This window comes from Pongo pygmaeus, chromosome 21, assembly GCF_028885625.2.
Source record: "Pongo pygmaeus isolate AG05252 chromosome 21, NHGRI_mPonPyg2-v2.0_pri, whole genome shotgun sequence".
Classification (NCBI taxonomy): Eukaryota; Metazoa; Chordata; class Mammalia; order Primates; family Hominidae; genus Pongo; species Pongo pygmaeus.
Genome location: NC_072394.2, coordinates 51277809 through 51295032, shown reverse-complemented (window position 1 = coordinate 51295032; position 17224 = coordinate 51277809). Strand labels below are relative to the sequence as shown.

Below are 17224 nucleotides of genomic sequence, written 5' to 3'. Positions count from 1 at the left end.
TAAGAAGTGAGCGTTTGAAGGGCTGGAAGTCCAGCTCCCCATCCTGATCCAGGCGAGGGCCCTGCCTGTGCTGGGGCGGAAGGGCTTGGTAATGGGGAGTGTTGAAGGTCACGCGGCTGAGTCTCTGCTGCACCTTTGCCTCCTACCCTCACCAGCGGATTACCACAGCAACGGCTATACCGTCACCAACGGCTGGAAGATCCACAACACAGCCAAGAACAAGTGGTTTGTCTGCATGGCCAAGACGGCAGAGGAGAAGCAGAAGTGGCTGGACGCCATCATCCGTGAGCGGGAGCAGCGCGAGAGTGAGCAGCGGCTTTGGGGGGCTCGCCTGGGATCCCTGAGCTATGTGTGGCTTCTTCTGAGTGGGGGCTGTGTCTAGGGAAGGGGCATAGGGTCCTTTTCAGGAGGATCAGAGCTGTAAGAAGCAGATATTTGAAGGGACAGGGAGCTCTGGGACTATTCCAACTTGGTGGTACCTCAGAGATTGCCCACTAGACAAATGGGGAAACTGAGGCCCAAAAGAAGGGTCTTGGCTGAAGGTCTTCACTCTTAAGCATTAGGACTCAAGATGCTCCCCTTTCCTGCGCATAGCCCTATGCCCTCCGCCTGAGGTTTTCTTTGATATTCACTGAATCTGATTCTGGGAGGAGGGTCCATTGGAGCTGCCCATGTTAACCTCAGTCAGGAGTCCCTCTGGGCACAGGCACCCCCGAAGCAGTTCACATGAGGAAGTGTGGGGGCTGGATATAATCGGAGGGTGGGCTTGCAACAACTGTGTGGAGGCACGGGGCTATTTTGTGCAGAGACCACCAGGCTGGGAAAAGGAAGATTTGGTGTGTTTTGGTGCAAGTTACTCCAGCTTTCCAGTCCTCAGTGATCTCATCTGATAAATGGGGATCCAGGTTCCTGCTGTAGAGGGTTGTAATGCTACAGGAGGTCTCGGATTTGAGCACATTTCAAAATCTGACATATAACCCTAAAAATCCTCCTCACCTCCCAGTTTTACTGAGGAGGAAACTGGGCTTCAGTTTCCTCCAAATGTGTATCCTGCTTAGTTGAAATTGCCACTTGGAGGTGTCATAGATGCTCACACTTGCTGTGTCTAAATCATAGCTCTTCATTTCCCCTGGCCTTCTGCCCCAAACCTGCTCTTCCCCTCGACTTCTACATACCAGTCAGTGGCTCCTCCCTTTGCCCCACAGCTCAGAGTCAAACTCTTAGTATCACCCCTGGTCTTCCCTGCAACGCCTGCTCCCCAAATTCAATAGATCAACAAGTCCCTTTAACTCTGCCTTTCACATATATGTCACACCCATCCGCTTCTCCTCTCCTCTCCCTACTTCCACCCAAGACAAGCCACCATCCTCTCTCAGGAATATGGGCCCAGCGGGGCCAAATCCATGGATTGTTTGTCTAGAGAAACTAGACATCTGGATTTTTAGGTAACATTTTCTGATCCTAAACATTGCACCAACATTTATTAAAATGATATTAGGCCAGATAAACCACTGAACTGGGGGCCTGGTTAGGCAGGGTTGTAACCTCTGAAATTGATCAGGGCTGAGTATGTGGTCAGGACTGGGATGGGGTTCAGGGATGTGGCCTAGGTGAGGCCGATCAGTATCTTTGTGGTCTTTGTTGGGCACATGGGATCATGGGTGGGGCTGTGGCCCAAGTGGGTCTTGGTTGTTAGAATTGGGTGTTGTCCACATCCTGACCTCAGGGCTGGGGTGGTCACTAGCATGAATCTGGAACCAACTTCCCGGGTCTAAATTCTGGTTTCACTGCTTCCAAATGGGCAACCTTGGGCAGAGAACTGAACTTCTCTGGACCTCAGTTTCTTCATCTGTAAAATGGGGATAATTATGGCACCTTATTATTATGGGTTTCTCATGTGGCGTACTGGCATATAGTAGGTGCTATAAAAGCATTTGCTGTTGTCAAAATTAGATGGGGGTCAAAATAGAAAAATGTGGGCAGAGATTAGGGTCAGGTCCTGTGAGTGTTGGCTGGAAGAACGACCAGACTTTTATCACTGGGCTGGAATGAAGATACAAGTTTTCTGATAACCTGTGAATCTAGAAACCCACCCTCAGGTTGGGGAGGCAGCTTAGGAAAGCGATTAAGAACATAGCTCTAGAGCTTGACTCCTGAGTTGAAGGCATGACCCCCTATTATCCCAGGACTTAACCTCTCTGGGTCTCAACTTTGCCATCTGTAAAATGGTTGTTTTGCGGTGTCATTGGCAGGTGCCTAGGGCAGCAACAGTCAGTGCCCTCTAGCTGCTGCTGGCGTGGTGGGGGGGGGGCAGGTGGTGGGGCAGGTGGCAGGCCGGCTTTCAGGAGCTGTGGGCCTGCCCCTTGTCTCCCCCCACCCCCTCCTGCCCTGGGTCTGGTGCTCTCTCCAGTGCTGACCGTGCCCCTGTGTAGGCCTGAAGCTGGGCATGGAGCGTGATGCCTACGTCATGATTGCGGAGAAGGGGGAGAAGCTGTACCACATGATGATGAACAAGAAGGTGAACCTCATCAAGGACCGCCGGAGAAAGCTGAGCACTGTCCCCAAGTGCTTTCTTGGCAAGTGAGTAGCCTCACTCTGAACTCCCTGGGTCCCTGGGCTCTCAGCTGGAGGTGGGGCAGATCATCCCCATCTACCCATGCAGCCTGGCCCTGCCCAGGAGCCGTCCTGGGCAGAGCCACAAAAGGACCTGAATCCTTATGGAGCAGCCCTCAGAGATCAAGAAGGCTAGCAGGGTCCCTAAATCAGGTCTTTCAACCTACTACCAGACATAATTTTCCATTGTGACCTGGTACACCCATTCATGTAATAAATGATTGAAGCTGAGGTTTCACAGAGCTTACCGTGCTTGATCCCACTCTGAAAATATCTGTTTCTATTCTCTTCTGTTCTTTCTATTCTATTCAAGTTGCTTCTTCATTCATTTCAAAATTAATGCTGGCAAGACCCATGACATTGTTTCACAAAGCACTAACGGTTTGAAAAATGCTGCTGTAGAACTTGGGAAAAGAGAAGCCACTCTAGGCATTTCAAGCAGAGAAATATTGAGCACAGGTAATTGATTACAAAGGTGTTTTAAGGGCTGGAAGAATAAAGGTAGGCCCCCCCACCCCCACCTCATTTTTTTTGGCTGGGGCTGCCATAACAAAGTTGCACAAAACTGGTGTGGCTTAAACAACAGAAATGTATTGCTTCACAGTTCTGGAGGCTGGCAGTCCCAGGGCAGGGTGTGTCAGGGTGTTGGCAGGGAGAGTATCTGGTGAGGCCTCTCTTCCTGAGTTACACGTGAGGGGCGAGGGAAGCTTCTATAAACTTCTCAGTGCTCAGAGCCTCCACTTTCTCTGTTTGGGAAATACAGCCCCATTTTATAACTGGAGTTCAAAGGCATCAGAACACAGGTGTGACAGGCTGGCTCTTACACTCAGGTCACCTGAGGGAGAGGGCTGGGGCACGGGAGAGGCAGAAGAAATCCAGTCCTTGTAAAATGGCCAGGCTGTTTTAAGGCCCTGCAATGTGCTAGACACTCTGGAGAGGACAGTGCCAAGGGCTTGCAACCTCATGAAGCTTGTGGTGCAGCTGGGGAGAGAAGTGTGCTGGCAGTGCGGGAACTTTATTTAGAATGTAAGGACTTAAGCTCCCTCCACTTCCCTAAAGCCTTTGCAGAGGCCTAGGGTAAAAGCTGCCGCTTTATCACAGTGCTGTGGACCAGGTGAGAGGTTGCATGGGCCAGGCTTGAGCCAGGATGGTCCTTGTGGAGACGGGGAGCAGTGGCTGTGTTCTGGATAACTTGGAAGGCAACAGCATTTGCTGATGGGGTAGAAAAGTAAAGGCAGTTCAGGACTGCAAGGTGCTGGAAAGCTGGATTTGCTCCTTTGAGAAGGAGAAGATGGCGGGAGGAGCAGGCTGCAGAGGGCAGTGGGAAGCCCACGAGTGCAGTTGTGGATGGGTTACGTCAGGCTGGTAGACACCCAGATGGAGATGTGGGCTTGTTGGTTGGATGCAAAATCTTGACTTGGGGAGAAAGGTCTGCATTGGGTACCTACACATGGGAGATGGCGTTAAATGGTCTTTAAAGCCATGAGATGGCCTGAACTGCGCAGGAGAACCTGAAGGGAGAGAAGAGGCAGGCCTGGGTCCTGGGGCCCGATGATGGCATTAGAAGGAGGAGGGGGCAGAGACCTCTGAGTGGAGCTGCTGGTGAGAAGGTGGCACTCCTCTAGAAGCCAAGGGGAGGAAGAGGCAGGGAGGCAGGTCCCTGGGAAGGAGCAGGAGCCCAGTGGAGGTTGAAATGCTGATAGACATTCAGGGTGAGTATGGATGTTGGGCAGGCCACAGAGGCTTAATGTGGACTTGGGGACAGCTGGCACTCATGGCCTGAGGCTTGTGGTGGAGAGGCAGCAGGTAGAAGGGTTCAGACCTGCGGGGTGCTGTGGACTCTATTGCCCTGTTGCCCTCAAGGGCCTTGGTGCCCTGTTGCCCTCAAGGATCAGGAACTCCAGCTCTGAGCTTCCATGGAGAGGAGAGTTTGGGCCCTGGAGTCCTGCTGGCTGGGGCAGGCGGGGCGGGGCGGGGCAGGCGGGGCGGGGCGGGGAAGGCGGGGCGGGGCGGGGCAGCCTGGCTGGCCTTTTCAGCCAACTCCTAATCCCACAGGAAAGGAGGTTTTTCTCTCAGGAGGGGCCTGCTTCCGGGCCCCCTGGGGCCAGAGAACCTTCCCGTCTCCTGCCAAACTGCTCAGTCTGGACCAATGAGGCAGCCTGTCTGTGATCAGAACTTCGAGGAGTTCTGCCTCCTCAGGAAGGATTAGAGAGATTTCTTTTACTGCCCATTTGAAACGGGGCCAGGATAGCAGCTTGTTTGTAACTGCAGGTCCGAAAGGGCCAGCCTTTCTACAGGAGATTATTCTGATAAACGCTTCTCCCTGCACGGCTTTGCTCTGCACACAGCCCTAGGGTGTGTGATCCTGCTATCCCTGCCAGGGTCCCGCTACTGAATCTTCTTGTCCAAGATGCGTCCCTGGTCCTCGGGGGAAGAAGGACTTGGTAGCCTCCCAGATACTGATCAAGCCCTTTGCTCCATGCACTGGCATTCAGCCATGTCTTTTAATCCCCACACAACACTGTGAAACAGTCACTGCCACTATCCCCATTTTAAAAGTGAGGAAACTGAGGCACAGAGAGGGGAAGGATTCTGTACAAGATCACAAAGCCACACTGGTGCTGTCTCCCACTGTACTTTGCCTGTCTATTCATTTTTATTTCTACTCAGCACATTTTATTTTTCTCTAGCAGTTCGTCTCTCTACATCTGTCACCACTATTAGGGAACTGCATGAATATAAAAAGTATCTGATTTATCTTTTGGTTTTTAGAGACAGGGTCTCGCTCTGTTGCCCAGGCTGGAGTACAGTGGTGTGATCATAACTCACTGCAGCCTCAAACTCCTGGGCTCAAGCGATCTTCCTGCCTCCTGAGTAGCTGAGACTACAGGTGCGTGCCACTGTGCCAGGCTTCTATAGCTAATTTTTATTTTTTTTTGTGCAGATGGGGGTCTTGCAAATCCTCTCGCCTTGGCTTCCCAAGGTGCTGGGATTACAGGCGTGAGCCACTGCACCTGGCCTGATTTGTCTTTATCACCCTCAAGGGTTGGCTTTGAGTTAGATTTGGACTCAAGTCTTGGTTCCCTCACTTTCTAGCTGTGTGACATTGGGGAAGTTTCTTAACCTCTCTGAGCCTCAGTGAATGATCAGTTAAAGGGAGATAATAAAATGTGCCTCTGAGGACTGTCGGAGGATACAGCGAGAGAACACACGTGACGTGTGCAGCACAGTGCTGGTGAGATTCGTCGGAATCGTACTGGCTGTGCATGATGAGTGTATGAAGGAGGGGCCTTTTTCTGCCCTACTCAGAGAAAAAACTCTTAGATGCCACATTTAAAAAGCAAGGAATAAAATCTGTGTATTAATGTGGAGGGTGTCCTGGGAGGAGCATGGCCTGTGCCCTCTGGCATCCTCAGATTAGTAGGGGAGATAAAACAGATTCACTCATTCATTCACCCACTCAGTGTTACCGAGTCCCCGCTATGTGCCAGTCGGGAATAGGACAGATGAAGTCCCTGCCCTCATAGAGGTAAGCATCCAGTGGGGGAAATCAGACAACAGAAAAGGAGACAGATAGAAAGAAGGGAATTTCAGCAACTTGATGAATGTGCTAAGGAAATACTTAGGGTGAAGTCAGGACAAGAGGCAATGGGGCTGGTTCAGCAGGGTGGGCAGTCAGGACCTCTCCGGGGAAGTGACATTTAACCACGATCTGAAAGACAAGCAAGAGCCAGCCATGAGAGGGTGTGGGGAACAGCATTCCTGGCTTAGGAAGCAGTAGGTGCGAAAGCCCTGAGGCTGGAGTGAGCTTTGAGTGATGGTGGAACAGCAGGAGGCCATTGTGGCTGGAGCCGTGAGTGGTCGGAGGGACAGGAGATGTGGCCTCAACAGTTAAAGTGGGTCACCTCAGGCAGGGCCTTGGCAAGCAGCTCGCATTTCCATCTTGGTGCTCTGGGAAGCCACTGGAGGAGTCTCGGTAGCGGAATGAGATGAGGATGTCACTCATCACCCTGGCCCAGATCGAGGGCACTGGTGGAGCTGTTGCAGCTCAGGGTGACCAGGTATGACGAGGCGTGTCTGGCAGGGGCCGTCAGGAAAAGCTTCCTGGAAGAAGAAGGCCTTGGGTTTCATCCTTGGCAGAGATTAGATGCCGTTCAGTTATGGACGTCTGCCAGAGGGAAAGCTCCAAGGTAGAAGGGGCCTTGGTGTCTTGGCCACCTGTATGCACAGGTGCAGGGTGTTAGTGTGCACGAGAGGGTCGGTAAGGATTTGTCCAACATTGTCATCTCCAGGAGGCATCCCCGAGCCGTGGAGTCACAGGGATGGGTATTCCACTGGGTACCCCCCAGTCCCTACCCTCTTGGAGCCCATGGCCCATGGAGGAATCAGGCAAGAAAAAGGGATTCTTGCGTTGGGTCATAAGTGGTACCTTGGGCCTGAGCTCAGGCGGCTTTCTTAGGAAGACTGCAGTGTATTCCCTGTGTCTCGCCCTGGCCGTGGCCCATGGTAGGCTAAGTAGATGTTTAGTGGGTGAATGATTCTAGGAGGCAGGCAGGAAGGAGGGATGAAAGCTGACACATCCTAACTCTCAGCTCACCCCACCATCCCTGACTCTCAGGCTCCCCATCAAGCTAGGTTGCCTTCTCCCTGTATCTCCAGCTCTCCTCACACTGTCCTGAGCTGCGTCTTTCTGGGAGCTTGGACCTAGCTGCCCTTTGCACGCCAGCGCCCCTCCCCACTGGCAGATCGCTGGTTTCCTGATCTTACCTCTCAGGGCCTGTGTGTGTGCTGATCTCCCTGCCCAGAACACTCTCCCCTGTACCCCAGAGGTAGCTAGCGGTGCCCCACTGACCTGATACAGTTAGCAGACATGTTTTCCTCGGCCCACGTAGTGCTTTCAGAAAATGTTGGACTCGATATGAACATTTAATGATGGGGAGATTTCACAGGAAATGCTGGATTTCCTCACTCTCCTGAGAAGCTGTTAGATGCGTTCGTCTTCTAACATAATGGGCCATGATGGGCTACACTGAAGAGTGGCTGCCAGCTTTAGACACGGCAGGCACTGGCTGGTTCCGCACAGTTTCCTCCTGGCCTGTTTTGCCTATTTACAAGTTTGAGACCCCTGCACTAGAGATGAATTTTATTGGGTTTTTGCATACCGCATCCCAGCTCAGGATTTCATATGACTAGAAATTTTGCCTGCTAAATCCAGAAGGTGACTGAGTGAGCCACTTCCCAGGTGGGCCCTGATGAGGCCCAGAGAGGCACAAGGACCTGCCCAGCTTTGCCCAGCAAGCTGTGAACCCTCCTTGATCCATCAGAAGGTGGCAAGACCTAGTTTGGGCAGAAACATAGGGCAGAGTTGCTGTCCTCTGGGCCATCTTCTTCTGCCCCAGCAGCTGCTGTGGGATACTTCCTGTCCCCTAACCCTGGCCACAGAGTTGCTGATCAGTGCCAGAGGCGGCCCCCAATTAGACAGCTGGTGGGCTTCCGAGAGTGGGCACTCAAACATCTGTTCCCCTCCTTCAGCTGCTGGCAACATTCTCCCTGTCCCTGAGTTCCAAGACTTTGAGAATGGAACTGGGGGTGGACAGGACCCAGAACAATCCCTTCCCCACCTGGGGCGCCTGTCCCACAAAGCAGATGCATTTCTTCTGCACCCCACTCTGCCTCCAGCCAGGGCATTCTGAATGCTCCAGCACGCACCACTACCTACACACCAGGCAGGTCTTTGCTCTGCCAAACACTAGGAAGCTAAAAATAGCCCTGCCCCCCTCTGGCCCTGTAATTGGAGGCGGGACAGCTGGTTTTGATAAGCAGGGTGCTCAGGCTCTGGCCAGCTGCCACCTGCTTTCATTGAACACAGATTGCCTCGGCAGAAACAGCCCCATTCCAGGCTCTCCCTTTTCCTGCTGAGTTTGAGTGGGTTGAGCTCTGGGCTGAGCCTGAGAAGCACCCCAAGAACTAGGACCTGGGGCTCCGGCTGAGTCTCTCACCACCGGGCAGTCACGTGGGAGTTGGAAAAGCTGCCTGTCTTCCTCTGGCCTGGGAGCAATTCCGTCTCCCCGAGACCTTCCTGCCGACCTCAGAACATTCCTTTCTGTTGGATGGTTCATTCCTTCATCTGTTCCGTAAATGATCATTGAGCCCCGCTCTGCATCAGGCCCTCTGGTAGGTGCTGGGATAGTGCCATGAATAAGACAGAGAAAACGCCCTGTTCATGTCATTACATTCTGGTTGGGGGAGATGGCCAGTAAATACATAAAATAAATCTGTAAACAAGACCACTTCAGACAGTGAAAAGTGCAAAAAAGGAAGCAACACAGAGATGTGATGGATTGGATAGGAGTCGGGGACCATTTTAAATGAGGTAGTCAGGGAAGGCTTCTCTGAGGAGGTGACGTTTGTGCTGAGACCTGAAGGATGAGAAGGAACAGTTGCATGAAGAGCTGAGGAAGGGCATTCCAGGCAGAAGGAACAACAAGTGCAGCAGCCCCGAGGCGGGGAGGAGTCTGGTATTTTTTAATAAGGGAAAGATGGTAGGTGTGGCTAAGGCATAACTAGTGAGAGGTATTGGGGGTGAGATCAGTCAGGGTGGGAGTGGGTCATGCTGGGCCTTGTTTATGTCCATGTGGGAAGAGTTGGGATTTTTTTTGTGAGTAATAAGCCTGTGGGAGGGTTTTGAATATGGAAATGACATGGTTTCATCACTGTTAGCTCGCCTGACTCCCCACCATCATCTTTCTGGCCCCCTATTATTTCTTCCTGCATGTTTGTCCATTCTTTCTGTTCATCTGTCCAGCTACCACCCCATCTAGCCATCTGTGATCCATCCCTGACCCATCCACCCATCTACTCACTCTCTTCTTCATCCACCCCATATTAAGTCATCTGTCTGTTCATTCATCCACTTACCCACTTACCTACCTGCCCATCTGTCTGGCTGGACATCCATCCATCCATCCATCCATCCATCCATCCATCCATCCATCCAGTAATCCATCTGTGTAGTCACTCATCCACCAACCTGCCTGCCCAGCTTCCTTCCCTCCTTCCCTCCCTCCCTCATCTCTCCCTCCCTCCCTCCCTCCCTCCCTCCCTTCCTTCCTTCCTACCTTCCTTCCTTCCTTCCTTCCTTCCTTCCTTCCTTCCTTCCTTCCATCCATCCATGCATCCATCCAGTGAGCCTGAGGCAGACCTGGAATCTGGTCACACTCTCCTCTCTGCTATTGGTAATAAGAGAAGCATGAAGCCTCAGTACAACCCCAAGGGCTATAGACTGCTACACTCGGCTTCCCTGTGGGAAGTTCTAGCTGTCATTCCCAAGGGTGGATGTGGCCAGGCCAGCTTAGTGCTAGTCCCTGTGGTCCCAGCATTGGGGAAATCCTCTCAACCACATACTGTGTTCCTGGCAGTGAATTCGTTGCCTGGCTCCTAGAAATTGGTGAAATCAGCAAGACGGAAGAAGGAGTCAACTTGGGCCAAGCCCTGTTGGAGAATGGCATCATCCACCATGGTGAGTGGAGGGCTGGGCCCAGCTGGGCCAAGGGGTGGGAACAGGTCAGACCCCAACTGTGCCATGCTTCCACTAGCTCAGGCAGCTCCTACCCTTTCCTGCAGCCGCCGTGTTTTCTGGGCACAGTGTGGCCCGCAGGAACATGAATGTCCTTGTAAAGCTGCCTCTTAGGCACCAGCAAATCAGGGACACCTCAAAAACCTGGGGGCAGGGGAGTAGAATCTTTTATCTGTCCCTTCAAGAAATGTCAAGAACCATTTGGTTAAGTTTTAGTTATTTAGCAAATATTTATTGAGTGCCTATAATGTGGCAGGCACAGTTCACACCGCAATGAACGGGAGGAGATGTGCCTGTCGTCATGGAGCCGACCTTGTAGTTGGAGGGGACGATAAGATCTTTACTTGCTTATCTTTACAAAGCAAGATAGTAAAACATGATAGGTGCTAGGGAAGGAGGGTAAAGAGTGTGGTGTCGGCATTCACTTTTGAATAGGGGAGATGGGGAAGGCCTCACCGAGAAGTAACGTTGGAACCAGGACCTGAGCCACCAGTGAGGGAGGGACCCAGGTGGGCCTGATGGTTCCAGGCAGAGGGAACAGCCAGTGCAAAGTCCTCAGGCAGAGTCTAAGCGGGTTGTGCAGGGAATAACAGGGAGGGAGTGTGGCTGCTTCAGAGTGAGGAGGGGGCGTGGTAGGAGACGAGGTCAGAGGGCACAAGGCTGATGGGAGAGTCCAGGAGGTGAGATGAGATCCTGTAGAGAATTGTAGGGTCTTTGGCTTTTACTCTGAGTGAGCTATGAAGCTGTTGCTGAGCTCTGCATAGAGGAAAGACCTGCTTGGACGAACATGCTGGCAGAATCCCTCTGGCTGCCCTGTGGAGACTGTTGGGACCAAGGGTGACAGCAGGGAGCCCAGCAAAAAGGCTGCTGTGATAGTCCAGATGGGAGGCAAAGGTGGTTCGGGCCAGTGTAGGAGTGAGGTGATTGGTATCTTGAAGGTTAGGGCCTTATAGGCATTGCTAATGGATCTGAAGCATCAAGCATGACTTTGTGGGATAGAGATGGCTCCGTAAATCTCAGCAGTGTGGTCTCAGGCCCCAGCACGCTTGTCTCCACCCATCCATTGGTGATCTAGATCCAAGGACATGCTGAGCCAGAGGGGTCCCAGTGCAGGCTGGATCAGGGGCATTTCTGGGTCCCTCACCCCTGCAGATGCCCTACCCCAAGCTGCGAGTCTCAGCAGGGTCTTGCACGTAGCAGGAGAATGGGGTATCCTCACGTGCAAAATGGGGAAGTCATAGCACCCACCTCATGGGGTTTCAGTGGAAAACAAAGCCTGGCCCCCAGTGAAGCCTGATGCTGGTGGGCGTGACTGGGAGGGGCCGAGGGGGCGTGGCTGACAGCGAAGGCTGATGCTGGTGGGCGTGGTTGGGAGGGGCTGAGGGGGCGTGGCCGGTAGAGTGAAGGCTGATACTGGTGGGTGTGGCCAGGAGGGACTAAGGGGGCGTGCCCAGCGTCACAGGTCCTCCTGTCTCCAGTTTCCGACAAGCACCAGTTCAAGAATGAGCAGGTGATGTATCGCTTCCGCTACGACGATGGCACCTACAAGGCCCGAAGTGAGCTGGAGGACATCATGTCCAAGGTAGGGGCCCTCCGCCCCCGTGACCCTGACCCAGATGGCCTCGTTTACCTCCACCCCGGGTTCGCCTCGGAGCAGGCCTGTGCCCCTTGGCTTGTTTGCGTTCTCTACTGCCCACACCTCACCCCTGCCCACATTACCCTGCCCTGCCGCGTCCTGGAAGCCATCTTTCCCTTCAGCCTGGATTTGGAGGCTCGTGAAGGATGTGGCCTGATCCCAGAATTCCTCCCCTTTTTTCTTTCAGGGTGTGAGGCTTTACTGCCGTCTTCACAGCCTCTACACCCCGGTGATCAAGTAAGTTACTCTTTCCAAGCTCCAGTTTCACGTCTACCTCTTCTCAGCTGTGTGGCCTTGGGCCGGCAACTTAACCTCTCTGAGCTCCAGTCTCCTTCTCCATTAAATGGGGCTCACAATGGCACCTATCCTTTAGATTTGTCATTAGGGTTAACTGAATTAAATTGTGGGAAGCACTGCAGTGTGTCAGTTCTGGAGCCAGACAGACTGAGGTTGAACCTCCCTCCTAGTTAGCAGCTGTGTGGCCTTGGGCAGAGTTACTTAACCTCTCTGTGCCTCAAATGTTTCCTCTGTGAAATGGGGATAATAATGGGCTCCACCTCAGGGCCTTTGTGCCTGCTGTTCCCTTTGCTTAGGATGCTTTTCCTCTGCATACCTTCATATTCGTTCCCTCACTTCCTTCAAACACCTCCATATCACAGGGATCTTCCCTGCCTACCTTCATAAAGTGTCACCAACCTGGTACTTTCTGTCCTCTGTATTAGTCTGTTTTCATGTGCCTGATAAAGACATAGCCAAGACTGGGTAATTTATAAAGAAAAGGAGGTTTAATGGATTCACAGTCCCATATGGCTGGGGAGGCCTCTCAATCATGGAGGTATGGGAAAGGCACGTCTTCCCTGGCAGGCAAAAGGAAAATGACAGCCAAGTGAAAGGAGTTTCCTCTTCTGAAACCATCAGATCTTGTGAGACTTATTCACTATCACAAGAACAGTATGGGGGAATTGCCTCGCGATTCAGTTGTTTCCCACTGGGTCCCTCCCACAATATGTGGGAATTATGAGAGCTACCATTCAAGATGAGATCTGGGTGGGGACACAGCCAAACCATATCAGCTCCCTTTCTTCATTTTAATTTTCTTCTTCTTCTTCTTCTTTTTTTTTTTTTTGAGACAGGGTCTTGCTCCGTTACCCAGGCTGGATTGCAGTGGTGCAATCACAGCTCACGGCAGCCTCAACCTCCAGGCTCAGGCAGTCCTCCCACCTGAGCCTCCCAGGTAGCTGGGACTACAGGCATGCACCACCATGCCTAGCTAATTTTTTTTTTTTTTTTTGAGACAGAGCCTCGTTCTGTCCCCCAGGTTGGAGTGCAGTGGTGCAATCTTGGCTTACTGCAACCTCCACCTCCCACGTTCAAGTGATTCTCATGCCTCAGCTGCCTGAGTGGCTGGGATTACAGGTGCCTACCACCAGGCCCAGCTAATTTTTGTATTTTTAGTAGAGACGGGGTTTCCCCATGTTGGCCAGGCTAGGCTCGAACTCCTGACTTCAAGTGATCCTCCTGCCTTGGCCTCCCAAAGTGCTGGAATTACAGGCGTGAACCACCGTACCTGGCTTTTTTTTATATGTTTGGTTTTTTTTTTTTTTTGAGACGGAGTCTTGGTCTATCGCCCGGGCTGGAGTGCAGTGGCACGATCTCGGCTCACTGCAACCTCTGCCTCCTGGATTCAAGTGATTCTCCTGCATCAGCCTCCCGAGTAGCTGGGATTACAGGCATGTACCACCATGCCTGGGTAATTTCTATATTGTTAATAGAGATGGGGTTTCACCACGTTGGCCAGGCTGGTCTCGAACTCCTGATCTCAAGTGATCTGCCTGCCTCAGCCTCCCAGAGTGCTGGGATTACAGGTGTGAGCCACCGCGCCTGGCCTAATTGATTGAAATTTAAATTAAAATGGCTACCTATTGGAGAGCGGAGGCCTAGGGACTCAGTAAAAGCTTGTCAGTGAATGTTGGAAGATGATTAACTTCTTTTGCTTCTGTTTCTGCATCTGTTAAGTGGACATAAGAATATCTCTCACCTCCTGGGTTGTCGTGAGGATTAAATTCACGGAAGGTGCTTTGAATGGCTCCTGGCATTGTATAATGAACGCCAGAGAATGGTTATTCTCTTTACCACAAAGCTCACAGTTGTGGATGAAGGGAGAGAGGGTGACCTGATTCTTATCCCAGCTGCAGATTTTTCTGTCCCTCTGACCTGATAGTTCTTATCACCTCTCGGAAGAGTGGAGAGGAACGACCATTTCCTAGCATTTGCTGGCCCCATGGGAGGTCAGGCCCTGAGAACCACTTTCATCTGCCATCCTGCCTCCGCCCTCCCAGGCTCCTCTGCTGCTGCTCTTGTGCAAGCCCCAGAAGGCAGGCGGGGCTCCTCGGCCAGCCTCAAAGAAGGAAGCGGCTGGGGAAGGTAGCAGACCCCCACCAACTGCACGTGGAGCCTGTCAGACCCCCCCAGTCCTAAAGCCTGAGAGAAATCCTCCAACTAGACTTTATCAGCCTTGGCATGGACTGGCCACAGAAGCACGTTTTTGTCACAGCTTCAGAGGCTAAGTTGTTGCAGTTCGGCTGCAAGGTTAGCGGAACCCATGGGATCCAGGCTCGGTAGGGATTCAGATGCTGTCACAGGCCAGGGCAGTTACCTCAGGAAAGAACCGTGAAACTCACAGGCCTCTGTGCTGCTCAGCACTGATAGACCACACCAGCCCCTTGCAGGGGCTTTACACATCGGTTTGGTTTAAACACGTCAATGCCAACCACAAAACAAAAGGGAAAAAGGAAAGAAAAGAATGGAGGGTCTCCCCTGCCACTCTGTGAGAGTCAACGTGTCTCCCCAGCCTCGGCGCCAGTAGCATCGTAGCCAGGATAAGTCTCTGTTGGGGGCTGCCTGGCATTGTAGGATCTTCAGCAGCATCCCCGGCCTCTACACACGGGATGCCAGCAGCATCCCTGCCTGAGCCCCTCCAGGTCTTGACAGCCAAAAATGTCTCCAGACATACCCTGAGGGCAAAATCACCCCCAGCTGAGATCTCCTGGGCTAGAGACAGAAAGTTTCCAGAGCCCTGGAGCTGTTGCCCCCTGCCTCCCACTCTGTAGGTGGAAGGAGGCCTGGTTTGGAACAGACCTGCCCTCGGTCACACTGCAAGTGATGTGTGGAGTCTGTGCTGAGACTCGGACCCCTGCCCATTGCCTAGAGAGCCTGGAGATCCTTGACTCGTGGGCACATCCTGCAGGGAAGTCAGGACCACCCCCACCTCTGTCCTCGCTGCCCTGTCCTGCTCACTGTGCGCTCACCTTCTCCACAGAGACCGTGATTACCACCTGAAGACCTACAAGTCGGTGCTTCCCGGGAGCAAGCTAGTGGACTGGCTGCTGGCTCAGGTGAGGGCCTCCGCAGGGGTGTGTGACCAGTGTTCTGCTTTGTCCGTCGGTGTGGGGCTTTCTGTTTTGTTTAAAAATTTTTTGGTATTGCTTTTAATTGTGGCAAACTGCATAGAACATAAAATTACCATCTTGATCTTTTTTTTTTTTTCCTTGAGACAAAGTCTTGCTCTGGCACCCAGGCTGGAGTGCAGTAGTGCAGTCTTAGCTTACTGCAACCTCCGCCTCCCAGGTTCAAGCAATTCTCCTGCCTCAGCCTCCCAAGTAGCTGGTATTACAGGCACATGCCACCACACCCAGCTGATTTTTGTAATTTTAGTAGAGGCAGGGTTTCACCATATTGGCCAGACTGGTCTCTAACTCCCGACCTCGTGATCTGCCCGCCTCGCCCTCCCAAAGTGCTGGGATTACAGGCGTGAGCCACCACGCCCGGCCATCTTGATCATTTTTAAGTGGATAGGTCATTGGCATTAAATTCATTGATAATGTTGTGCAATCGTCACCACCATCCATCCACGGACCTCTTTTAATCTTCCCAAACTGAAGTTCTGTTCCCATTCAACTCCCCACTCCCCCTCCTCCAGTCCCGATGAGCACCATTCTATTTTCTGTCTCTATGAACCTGACTACTCTGGTTACCTCATGGCAGTGGAATTGTGCAGTATTTGTCCTTTTGTGCCTGGCTCATTTTACTTAGCATCCATCCTAAAGGCTCATCCATGTTGTAGCGTATGTTGGAATCTCCTTCCTTTTTAAGGTTGAATAATATTCCATTGATTGTGTGTTAGTCCATTTGTGCTGCTGTAACAAAATACCTGAGACTGGGTAATTTATAAAGAACAGAAACTTCTCACAGTTCCAGAGGTTGGGAGTTCCAGAACAGGGTGCCGGCAGGTTCGGCGTCTGTCGAAGGCTGCCGTCTGTTTCCAAGATGCTGCCTTGCTGCTGTGTCCTCCCGTGGGGAAAGGGATAGGAGGGGCAGACTCCCTGCGTCACACCCATTTCTAAGGGATGCCTAGTGCCCTCCTGACTCAGTCCCCTCCTGATGGCCATACCTCTCAGTCCTGTTGTATTGGGGATCATATTTCAACATGAATTTTGGAAGGGACAAAAGCATTCCAACCGTAGCAGTATGTCTGTACCACATTTTGTTTATCCATTCATCCCTCAGTGGACCCAGGGGTTGCTTCCATGCTAGGGCTTTCTTTCAGTTTTAAAACTGGGATGGTTTTGGGCAAACTAGGACAAGATGGTTTTATCCTGGTACCAAACTGCAGCCTCTGTTTGGAGTTGGCCAAGTTATTCCTTTCAAAAAAGTTCCCAGTGGGTAGGGGCTGACCAGAAGCTTAGAAAATCTATGCAATATTTGGTGCAATATCCCAAAGGTATTTGCTCCATTCAGGTGCCGCATACAGGCCTGTTGCCTGTCTCTTCTCCTTTATTGCTCAGGATTATGGATGCTTACTCTGGATAAGGCCCCAGCAGGCATTGTGTGTTATCCTTTATTGCTCAGGATTATGGGTGCTTACTCTGGATAAGGCCCCAGCAGGCATTGTGCGTTATCCTATTGGGTCCTCTAACCTACTTGCAGATGGGGAAGTGGGCCCAGAGAGGCTGAGTGCCTGGTCCAGGGTGCACATCTTCATAGTGGCAAAGCTGGGACTCACCCACTGTGCCTCGGTTCTGTGAATTTTTCAGGGAGTCCTCAAGAATATCCATTCGTGGTCTGTAAAAAGAACACGTTGGCTCCCAAAGATGAGAAGAAACCTGTGAAATAAAAATGGATAAATGTTTAAACATCTACAGAGTGCAGCTTTAGGTTGGCCTCATTAATTGTTAAATTAAACATTCGTAAAAACTTCATTCGAAAACAATTTGCTGCCTGGATTTTCTCATGTTGCACAAATTCCCGATATGTGCTGATAAATCACAGCCAATTTTTACAGTGAATGTTTTTAGGCACCAAATAACTTCAAAAGAAAGTTGAGAAACATCCTTGAAAAT

At 51.8% G+C, this 17224-nt stretch overlaps 1 protein-coding gene across 1 annotated transcript in view; it reads left to right on the top strand.

The window, feature by feature from the left end:
* The window catches only part of PREX1 (phosphatidylinositol-3,4,5-trisphosphate dependent Rac exchange factor 1), a 203710-nt gene that overhangs the window by 136875 nt on the left and 49611 nt on the right, over positions 1-17224 (top strand). Inside the window, exons 9-14 of the mRNA XM_054466932.2 lie at positions 156-305; positions 2433-2580; positions 10032-10132; positions 11668-11771; positions 12013-12062; positions 15145-15220. Of these exons, the coding sequence (XP_054322907.1) occupies positions 156-305; positions 2433-2580; positions 10032-10132; positions 11668-11771; positions 12013-12062; positions 15145-15220 (629 nt within the window). The remainder of the gene's footprint in view (positions 1-155; positions 306-2432; positions 2581-10031; positions 10133-11667; positions 11772-12012; positions 12063-15144; positions 15221-17224) is intronic.